Source organism: Coturnix japonica, chromosome 1 (assembly GCF_001577835.2).
Source record: "Coturnix japonica isolate 7356 chromosome 1, Coturnix japonica 2.1, whole genome shotgun sequence".
In the NCBI taxonomy this organism is placed as follows: domain Eukaryota; kingdom Metazoa; phylum Chordata; class Aves; order Galliformes; family Phasianidae; genus Coturnix; species Coturnix japonica.
In genome coordinates, this window is record NC_029516.1 from 105,433,084 (window position 1) to 105,444,113 (window position 11,030).

The 11,030-nt window shown below is 50.9% G+C and overlaps 2 protein-coding genes across 2 annotated transcripts in view; both read right to left on the minus strand.

Annotated features, from left to right (window-relative positions):
* Positions 1-100: 100 nt before the first annotated feature.
* LOC107324866 (rho GTPase-activating protein 32-like) overlaps positions 101-11,030 on the minus strand; it is a 12,942-nt gene continuing 2,012 nt past the window's right edge. Inside the window, exons 5-8 of the mRNA XM_015885265.2 lie at positions 1,999-2,101; positions 1,706-1,838; positions 1,137-1,219; positions 101-272 (exon numbers count right to left, since the gene is read on the minus strand). Coding sequence (XP_015740751.2) covers positions 101-272; positions 1,137-1,219; positions 1,706-1,838; positions 1,999-2,101 — 491 coding nt within the window. The remainder of the gene's footprint in view (positions 273-1,136; positions 1,220-1,705; positions 1,839-1,998; positions 2,102-11,030) is intronic.
* On the minus strand, positions 2,852-4,507 carry LOC116652421 (rho GTPase-activating protein 32-like). Its single transcript, XM_032440912.1, has 4 exons — positions 4,409-4,507; positions 4,036-4,158; positions 3,427-3,504; positions 2,852-3,242 (listed from the first exon to the last, which is right to left on the minus strand). Exons 1-4 carry the CDS (start codon positions 4,460-4,462, stop codon positions 3,129-3,131), a joined length of 369 nt encoding a protein of 122 aa, XP_032296803.1. The 5' UTR covers positions 4,463-4,507; the 3' UTR covers positions 2,852-3,128.

The window sequence follows — 11,030 nt, forward strand, 5'->3', positions numbered from 1 at the left end:
ACAGGGTGCCATACTCTCATCTAAGCCCTGAAGCCTCCTGTCCCATTTAGAGTCAAAGCGTATTTGAAAGATCTTGGAGAAGACCTGGATTGGATCAAGATCAAGCTAATGGAGGAAGACGCTCACCTGCTCCCTCTCCCATGGCTGACGTGGATTTGGAGCCAAAGAGGCCGTCTGTGTGGCCAATAAGGAATTCCACTACAGCTGTCTGTGTCTGAACTTCCAAGCTGGCAGCTCCTCCACTGGCGCAGGCTGACTGGCTCTGCTGGGATCTGAAGAAAAGGCAGATTTTACAAGTCATTCCTCCAAGACTGTTTCCCCAGGTCTGAATTTTTGCAGCCCAAAGCAGTCAAACTGGGCTCTGGAGACTTCCGCAGTGGGCAATCAGCAATGCCACTGACGAAATTTCTCCTGGATGATCAAGGACACAGCAGTCCCAGCTTAACAAGAGAGAGAAACTGTTCATCTAGAAATTGTGCCCTGGTGGGTTAGGGGACGAGCAGTCAGCTGCTCTCTGCTGCCAGGCAGCTTCTGACAGCTTTTACAGGAGAATGAGCGGACATTAGATGAAGAAGAAGGCAGGATTCGATTTCGTCTTCTGGAGAGCAGAACTAGAGCGTCTGTGCTTAAACAGAAAAAGAAGTTTACCTTAAGAGGTTTGATCGCGAGCCCACACTATTTGCTCAAATTCTGCAGCGTCCATGTTGGTGACCGAGCTGTTCCAGCGAGAGATGGCCAAATGACGATCAGCTATCCAGAGTCCTGGAAAAACAAGAGCGGGCAGATGTTTCAGCAGCCAAAAAGGCAAGCCGTGCTGCAGTGCACCAAAACAAAACCTCACTTATGCTAGTTGGATTGCGGCAATTGCTGACCGTCCCTGAATATGAAGTAGATAAAACGTTCCCAGTGCCACCACGCTGCAGCACCAAGCCCTGCAAATCACAGCCGCAGTCATCGGCTGCATGAAACGTGCCCCCGTGCCTAGCCACTGACCCAATCAATTGACCCGATGCAGCCTTCAGCCGCTTCAGCGTGCAGACACATGATGTTGCAGGTGTGAGGCAACACCTGGAATCGCCTTATCACCCTCTGAAAGACAGCAGGGCTGAGCTCAGCAGACCGAGCGCAGCACTGACCTGTAGTGAGGAGCAGGCAGCTGCTGGATGGCGCCCTTCATTCTCACCATCCTCTCCTCCTCTGTAGCAGCTCCGGCAGCGTCCTGGAAAAAAGCAGGAAGGGAGTCAGACACCAGTCAGCCTAGATAGCTGCCACAGGTTTGTGAACCATGAGGACAGCACGCTGGTGGTCAGCACCGAGGCAGACTTGATGCCTTCCATGAGCATCAAGGGAACACCGTGGCACGCAGCCTGTGTCATCAAGGCCAAGCAGTGCAAGCTCTGGGTGGCTTTACTGCCTGACTGAGCAGCGCAGCAGGCATTCATCTCTAAGTCCTCTTTGCTATTAGCCCCATTTTACCAATAGTTGGGGAACAGCAAAGGAAAGGGAATTCTCGCAAGCATGGTGAATAACTTAAATAAGCACCTCCTTGCACCACCAAAAGCGGCATCAGTGAGAGGTAGGATGTGGCAAAAACATGCCCCACGGGGCTAACAGAAATAAGACCTCAGAGCTGGGGCACTGCTGCAACCATCAGCCAGGACGCCCAGGGAAGAGGTACATATCTTTTGCAAGACACTGTGCTTACCAAGAACTTGGCATACAGCTGGTCAGTCAGGAGAGGGTTCGGGAGCTCCCTGAAGTACATCTTACACAGGGAGCTCACACTGTGAATGTCACGAACGCTAAGCTCGGGAAGCTGCTCTGAATCAAATTCATGGCTGCAGAGATAGACACAGAATTGGGCAGGGGGCATTGAGAAAGACGAAAACAAGTCCAAAGCCACACAATATACAGTCAAGAAAAGGAAGGGGTTCCTCGGAGTGCCCGAAGCATGGCACGTGCCCCTACTGACAGCTGTGTCAGTCGCAGCACTCTTACCGTAGTCGCTGGATCTTGGACGTAACGCCGGACAGGCGGTATATCCCCTGCACTACGCCATTCTGCTCGATGAATTCAGAGCAGCTCTGGAGGACCTGGGGGACTACAGAACAAGAGCCAGTGGTTAGCTGAGCTTCTTACTCAAGTCCTGGTTCAGGCCGTGCTCTTCTCACATCCCATCCACTAAGCCCAGCCAGGCTACTGCTTGCTTCCTCCTTAGAGGAGAAAGCTGGCAGAGACAACTGTTAGGAAACTGCACAGAGATGTGTTCTTGGCTTTCCAGAAATGCCACGACCTATCAACAGCCTGCAGAAAGTAATTCTGGCAAAGCCACAGACACTGCAAGTCCCATCATATCTCCCTCGGGAATGGACGAATCCAATCTCATGACCAGAAAGAGCTAGGAAAAGGATGCAGGATGCTCTCTGTGGCCAGAAGGCTTCCTATGTTTTCAGGATGAAACAATTGCTGGATATGATCTCCCTTTCATCTTTAGATGCCCAACAGAGGAAGATCTCAGGAATGGGCTGTTCCGTTTCTTACCATCACGGCCAGAGCGGAGAAGGTGCTCCCCCAGGTCACACCCAAACACCCCTTCCTTCTCCGGCTCCGGCTGCTTCGTTCTCTGGGGGCGGGCCTTCACCAAGGAGCGAAGGAAGGGGAGGAGCTTGCCCCCTTTCTTTGGCACTGCACAACAAAACAAAGAAGCCAGTTCATTTCAGGCTTGGATCGGTTGGACGAGGCCAAGTGTAATGCATTCAACAGAGCATGGAACAATGGGAAGAACATTCCCAACAAGGACACCCAAGAACGGATTTTCCCCATTCCTACAAGTGCCCAAGGACAGGTCGGAAGGGGCCCTGGACAGCCTGCTCTCGTCTCCTGCTAAATGCGCAGGCTGGCAACCCAGACTGAGGCAGGGGCCTTGGAGCCTGAGAATCATTTAGGCCCCTTCCAATCCCAAGCCATTCAAGGAGGATTCTGTGACTTCCTCAAGCCCAGTAATAAACACAGTGGGATTGGGCCAGATCTCTGCGTGTTCCGATGGAGCTTAATGCAGTCCTCTTGCTAATCTTGCTCAACTCGGGCATTAACGAAACCCCTGAAAGCCACGTTCTGACCCCATTTTACTAACCCACATTATCAAATGTAACATGTGTACCTGGCTTTTGCAATGAATTGACCAGGAACTCAGGAACTTTTCCGCTAATGAGTTCCACGCACTCACTAGGGAAAGATCCAGCCTGTAACAAGAACAAAAAGACAGGTGGGCATTAGCCCGAGCCCAGAGGCAAAGGGGAGGTCCTCTGACACTGACACAGGGCAACCGTTTGCATCCAGATGCCCTCCTGTGCAGGCAGAGCAGCTCCAATCTGAGATTCCTGACTGTACTGAAGTTGCGCTCTCTAGTTGGAAGCATGTGCATACCTGAAAGCCACGCTTGCCTCTCCACCAGGGGCTCAGCTCCTTTGGTGGCATATCAGTAATGCACACCACGTCTCCCACCTGCAAGAGATTGAAACGTCAACCCCAGATTCAGCACAGCTGTGAGGAAAACACTGCTAAAGCTTGACAGCAATTGCACCAATGCAACCCCCAAGGCATTTTCCCTTCTTAAACTGAACTTGGAGGTACAGGAGTTACACAACATACACAATACAGCTGTGCAGTTGGAAACGGGTCTCAAAAGCAGCAGGCTCTCTGCCAAAGGCTATGGAAGAGCTCTAGTTTAACCACGGGCATCAATTAGCAGAGCTTTCTGAACACATCTGCACACTTCACACCGGGTCTGCTCTTGCTCAGAGACCAGGCTCCCACACTGGGCAGGATCTGCTTGATCAAAAGGTTCAAATGCCCAATCCAACCATACTGGAGAGATGGCTGAACTCCTCCCAACCCAGCACAAGTCTAAGCTGGAACCAAACCCTCGAAGCTTAACCTCACAAGACATTCTGATGGTGCCTGAGACTATTCCTGAGGCATTCACAACCTGTACTCTCCAGTGCATGACAACAAGGAAAGCCTGTAACTGCTTACCTCCAGGGAGACTTCATCCGGCGCCTGGGCGACGTAGCTCTTAATAACATGGGCCGCCGCAATTGCTGGTACGTTGAGAGATGATACAGCACGCTCCAGCTGCGGCTTCCACATGTTATAGGCCTGCAAACAGAGCAAAGTCCATGGTCAGGAGCTGAGGGCAAACAAGGAGGATTTCAAGGTGAAAAGCACATCTGCAGAGAAAGCTGCAGGAAATGCATCTCTCTCTACACAGACTAATCTGCAATGGCACTGGCACGGGCAGGTGGCCTGTCCGCCTTTGGCCCACTCTATCCAGAAGGAGAGTACACCTGCGGCTCCCTCTGCTGGCTCAACACAAGAAACAAAGACAAGCCAGAGCTTCATACTGTACCTCCGTCACCCCAACCTCAGGCCCACCGCTGATCTTGCTGCACGCAACGCCCATCACCGCAAGTGTGACCAGCTGGAACAGAACAGAAACACACTTCTGTTTTCTCTATTCACACAGCACAGTATGGACACATTTCCTCAGAACTACCCTTGCATACCCTGTGGCATAGGCAGGTGTTCAAGAAACTACCCCTTGCTTCAGTCTACTTCAACGTGACAGTCTATTAGGCAGTGTTATACCATGTTGCTATCCCTCTGCCAGAAGATGGGGACTCTGGCACAGAGCAGCAGATGCATTCGCCCAGAGCGCTCTGACAGTGTGATAGCAGGGCATTAGACAGCACCCTTCTGAGGGCTGAGCTGGAGGGCAGTGAAGAAACCCATGCCATGCAAAACGATGTGGGGGGACAAAACATGGCACGTACCTGGCAATGAGATCACCTCAAACTATCTGCAGCAGTTCCTTGTCACTTTGCTCAGATGTTCTGAGAGCAAAAGCTGCACCGAGGCAGTGGGCGGAGGGTGGGCAGAGGAAAGAGAAAGAGCAGGTCAGTGAGCAGGGCTAAGACAGCCATGGAATAATGCATACAGCACAACCGTCCAACCCACATGATGAGTCTCAGGCTACGTGATGCCTGTCTGCCCAGCAACTTTATGATGCTTCCACAATTGAGCAAAGAAGACAACGGAAGAAGCATGGGACGGGTGCCACCTTTACAGACACCCTCTTTGCAACGTGTGTACCGGGGGAAAACTACGTCTGGTGGTCAAGAGTAAGCAATACGGTGCTGTGAGCCCCGACAGCCACCAGTTCTCAATACCTCACTGCCCACCCGTCCATCCCATGCTGGTTCAGCTTNGATTGGGTGAGGAAAAAGGCACTAAAGGCACTAAAGGCACTAAAGGCACAAGAGCACAAACCAACCAACTACTCCGACCACTAGCTCACCCACAAAGGAGCACAGAACGCACCGCTCCTCCCCTCATTCCAGACGCTTATGACATCACCAAGGGCCAACAGCCTGGTCCACCATGACCCCCCACAAGGCGGGGAGGCAAGACCAAGTGGTCACGTCTATTTCCAACACGGCACCACAACATTCCAGAACTCAGTGTGGGTTTGGAATTCTATCCTGGTGTGGCAGCGCAATGGGAGGTGTTAGGGCACAGCTGAAGAGCAGACAGACACCGGATGTTTCCAAAGGAGGGTGCCAGAATAACTCTCAGCAGTCTCTTGCAGGGCTCTTTGGGATGCTTCAAACCCATTTTCACTGCATAGGTCATTTCTAGAAAGTCCAGCCGACAAATGCTCACTTTGTCTGGGTAACGCCTCTATGCATCATGAATGAAAAATAAAATAAAATGGGCACGTGACCTTGTGACCTCTCTGCTCTTGTTGTCAGCCAGACACCTAAGATTGTGAGTCGTGTTGTCTCCTGAATGAAGATTCACCCAAGTCTGTGTTCCACTCTGCTCCATCTCTGGGTCTAAAAGAAACACAGACAGAGATGATTACAAGATCCTTTGCACATATGAAAGCTCAGGGTGCACACTAATTCTCTTTAGCAAGAAATACTACTTGAGAATTCACAGAATCCACACATAAACTTTCTTTCTCTTTAACCCTTTTCCTTTGTACATGATTCCACTATTTATACCCTCAATTAATGATTCATACTGCACATGATGTTATGATGTAGAATATTGACAGCAACAGCACAAAACCATGACAGAATCCACAGACAGTTTTTTGAGAGGTAGTATGAAAGAGAACAGAAAGGAAATAGATTCATTCAAATAACCTACTTAATCCTCTCCCCATCAAAAAGGAAGCCTTCTGGGCACTGTTACAAGCTGCTCCTAGAACAACTTGCACCACAAACTGCGGTACATACATCTTCTTCCCACAGCACCCTCCCCTCTCTGGTTAGTGTCAGATTCACTCAGGTTAAAATACGTGGATCAGAACAGCCATTCAGTTCTGCTGAGGCAGGATCCCACTGCCGGGATGTCCCCCAGTCCCATTTCCTGCTTTTCCCAGCACGGGTGGTGAAGGGAACAGCAACTGACATCACCTACCCAGACTTCTGCAGGGCCTTCCATTCAGTCTCACATCACAGCGAGAAGCAGGAGAGCTCTCGTTGCACAAAGCTCGGGGCTGCAGAAATCAAGGCTGCCTCTAAGGTGGTGCTTCAAACAACATGTGTAATTGGACACGAGACATGAAAGACAGGGCTGCAAGCGCAACATCAGCGCTTCCTGCAGAGCACATCGCGCAGCTGTAGGCACACTGCAGAAGACTCACACAGCACCTGAGAGGTAACAGCTCAGGAAGGAAAACCTTACCCTGTGAACACAGCCACAAGCTACTCTCTTCTTCGTGGCCTTCATTCACACCGAGCATTTCCCTCAAGAGTGCTGCTCAAGGTGATGCTGTCTCCAGCTGTTGGCCACTTGCACTGCTGGACGCTGCACCCACAGCTCATTCTGCTTGAAGTAAAGCCTGCTGGCTTCACTCCAAAGCACAGGCACAGGCCACAGCCTGATCCAACCTGCTTTGTCTGAAAAGCTTCTAAAGCTGCCTCTCATTGGATCCCTTCTGCCTGCTCGTTCTCTCTGGGCAGGAAGCTCTACTCTCACAGCAACAGCCAAGAGCTGGAAGGCTGGAAACGCCTCCAATCCCCACGGATGATTCTGTCTACAAACACAACAGCTGCCTGCTCATTCAGCAGGGGGATGCTCACCCAGCAAAAGCGCTCACCAGCAGATACCTTTTCCATACTCTCAGAGCTGTCATAACAGTGTGCAGCACTTGGCACTGCATTTCCAATCAAGGTAAACATAGATCTAAGCTACTCCTTCTGTGTTAATACTTAGATTCCCAGTTGCAGTTGGAGCTCGAGAGCTCAACACAACAGATATGACACGAGGTGCAACTGGAAGACGTGTCTCCAAGCCAACAAAAAGCCAACTCACCAACCAAGAGCCAGGTCTTGCTAATTCAACTGATCAGAGCATTGTGGGGGGGGCGGACATCAGACCACAAGTGTCCATTTCCACTGCAAGCTCCATCTAGAGAAGAGCACCAATCAGCAGGTGAGAATGAATTCATTCACAGGCTGCACAATGAGTCAGTTCTTTACACAAAAATACCCCACATTGATCCCCACAAAAAAGGAACGGCAGGAGCTAATACGGACCAAAGAGGTTCTTGTTCCTACGCCTCATCCTCTCACCCCAACTCCTGGGTGATGCCCACAGGCTTCAAGTCAGGTCTCAAATCCATTGGACTCCTGTCTTCTGGATTTGCCCTGGTCTGGCCCAAGCCCCGGTCCTACCATAGGATTGTAGGAATTACTCAGGTTGGAAAAGACCTTGAAGATGATCAAGTCCAACCGCAGCCTAACCAGTACCCTAACTCTAAAAGCCCTACACTAAATCATATCCCTGAGTACCACATCCAAATGGCTCTTAAATACAACCAGGGATGGCGATTCAACCACCTCCCTTGGGAGCCTATTCCAGTCACCAATGCCGAGTACAGAGGCAGGATGACTTCCCTAGTCTCTGCTCACCACACCATTCCTGATACAAGCCAGGATTCCATTGGCCCTCTTGGCCACTGGGCACACTGCTGGCTCATATTCAGCCGAGTGTCCATCAGCACACCAAGGTCTCTTTTCTTCTGGGAGCTTTCCAGCCACACCTCCCCAAGCCTGTAGGGTTGCCTGGGGTTGTTGTGACCAAAATGCAGGACCCAACAATTGGCCCTGCTGAAACTCATGCCGTTAGCATGAGTTAACCAGACAGACCCTGGGATGCAGACTGCTCTCCAAAGCCCAACTGGACACCAGCACACAAGAAGTTGATCAGATCCATCCCCAAGCAAGCACCAAGCCTCCCCAGGAAACTCTTTGCCATCAGCTCCGTCATCGCCTTTCCTTTCCTCCACACCTCAATCCCAAAGTAGTTCCCACATCTGCCAGCACGTGTTACCTCCCACCTTCTCATCGCACAGTGCTTCAACAGCTCCAAATTTGCTTCTGGGGCCCTCCTTCACCTCACTGTACTAACACTCAGCTGTCGTTATGATTATACCACATCTTTCTTTCCTCCATCAAAATAAAATTGATTCTCAGACTAGAGGAATAGAAGGCTGAATCTGAGACACCCCCAGTCTGCAAAATAATCTGCTGCTTGGAAGCAAAGCGCTGTGCCAAGGAGTGCAGCTGCAAGCCGCAGGAGAAAAGTCACCATGCTGCCCTTCTCCTTTAGAACAGAAGGAAACACCACAGAAAGACAGAGCAGGCTTCACAAGCTCAAAATCCAGCACATCAAGCTGGCAAGAGATGATTCTGAACTGCTGTCGTTTACACTTGTCTCCACAGTGGGGTCCGTCCAGGAGAGCTGAGAAGGAACTTACTGGCAGTGGCAGGGCCCTTCCTTGCAGCACTCCTTCTGGTAGTTCAGATTCAACTTACACAGAAATCCTAGCAGACGTTCTCAGTGAGAACTGCACCTAAAATTCTTCCTTCCAGAGGAAAACAGGCCCAACACGCGGTTGTATACAATGCTTTCATCAAAACGAAGCAGAGATGGCACAGCAGGACAGACCTACTCAGAGTGCATGTTAGAAGCCATTCAAGAACCTAGTCGTTCTTGCTGCAGGTCCCCCGACTTCTGTTAAAAGCTGAACTGTCTCCAGAGCACCTGTTTCCATCAGCTGCCACCATCTAAAACAGCCAGCCTTCCTGCGGTCACCTGGCCCAAACATCCCTTTTGCTCTACGCTTGATTCCTGCAAGAGATCACAGTAAGGGATCACAGTGCTGGCACAGCTGAAACATAAAGGGTGTGCGAGTTCCCTGTTAGCACTCAGTGTGAACAAATCTACCAATGAGCAACACCGTGAATCCTCACTCACCTCAGCAGAGGTCAGCCCGCACCCCAGCCTTCCGCCTATCCACGTGCACATGCACACATGTGCAATGCTCTGCCCCTTCTACACACCCTCATGCACGCAACGCATCTTGTACCCTCCTTAGCATTCACAAACGTGCAAACCATCCCTGGGAACACATATGTGCCAACAAATACCACAAAACATCCCTTTGTCTCCACCTGTGTGCAACCCAACTCCTCACACACCCCTGTGCAAACACACAATTGTGCCACCGCATCCACGCACTATCCGTGTGCTCACACACACTCATGCAACCACATCCCTTGGTGCAGCCCTGTGCGCACACACACAGACACATGTGCAGCCCCTTCCTTTCACTCCCAAAGTGCACACACACACCGGTACCACAATGTCCTTGCGCAGCTCCAACACTCTGCACACCCCTGTGCACGCACATATACGTGCAGGCTCGTCCTTACACACATACCCACTGACCTACACACACCTGAGCAACCCCACTGATTTGTACACTCATGGACACAAATGTGTGTGCAACATGACACACGTGAGTGTGCACAGCATTGCACAAAGCAGTGGGTTCCATGAGTTTGTGTGTTTGTGGTGTATTGTGCACCAATGGNAAGGGCGGTGAGGTACAGGCACAAGTTGCCTGGAGAGGTGGTGGAGACGTTGGAGGCACTCAAGGTCAGGCTGTATGGGTCTGAGCAACTTGATCAAGCTGTATATGTCCTGTTTATTGCAGGGGAGCTGGACTAGATGACCTTTAAAGTCCCTTCCAACTCAAACCATTCTATGATTCTGTGATTCTACATGGCATCTCCTTCTTCACTTTTATGCTGTTTGTTGGCCATTTCAGTATCCTGTCTTCCTTCATTGGAAAGGGGACACTGAGTTCACCCTGTAGGTGAACAAGCAAATCCCTGTGTCAAAACCTTTTTTCCCTGAGCACTAGAAAACCTCCTGTATTCAAATGACAACCTCCCTGTCCATTTTGCTGCCTTTTTGTACACCCTGGACTCAAACACTTGTGCTTCAGGGATATCTGACAGATCTCAGCACAGAGCTTTGCTTAACAAGTGAAGCTCTGAAGTAGGTCAGCATGGATCAGTGATGCAGAGCTTTATCACTCAAATTCATAACTAAATGAATAATGCTTTCCATCAGCTGCCACCATCCAAAGCAGCCAGCCTTCTTGCGGTCACCTGGCCCAAACATCCCTTTTGCTCTACACTTGATTCCTGCAAGAGATCACAGAAAGGGATCACAGCACTGGCACAGCTGAAACAAAAAGGGTGTGCGAGTTTCCTGTTAGCACTCAGTGTGAACCAATCTACCACTGAGCAACACCGTGAGTCCCCACTCACCTCAGCACAGGTCAACCTGTAACCCCAGCCTTCCCCTATCCATGTGCACACGCACACCCATGTGCCACCCTGCCTGCTTTGCACACCCCCATGCACACTCTGCATCGTGTGCCCTCCTTTGCATTCACAGACGTGTGCAAACCATCCCTGGGAACACCTACGTGCCTACACCTTCCACAAACACCCCTTTGTGTGCACCTGTGTGCAACCCAACTCCTCAGCACACGCACACGTTTGTGCCACCATATCCACGCACTCACCACGTGCCCTCCAGCATCACTGCTGCCTCCTCTGGTACCAGACCCGCAGATGCTTCAGAGCTCATTAGCATGGACT

Excerpts from the sequence above, each read along its gene's own strand:
- LOC116652421 (XM_032440912.1), bottom strand. The coding sequence starts at position 4,462 with ATGGGCGTTGCGTGCAGCAAGATCAGCGGTGGGCCTGAGGTTGGGGTG. Across the intron at positions 4,159-4,408 it reads CTGAGGTTGGGGTGACGGAG|GCCTATAACATGTGGAAGCC; the intron begins GTACAGTATGAA and ends CTCTGTTTGCAG. Across the intron at positions 3,505-4,035 it reads CGGATGAAGTCTCCCTGGAG|GTGGGAGACGTGGTGTGCAT; the intron begins GTAAGCAGTTAC and ends AATCTCTTGCAG.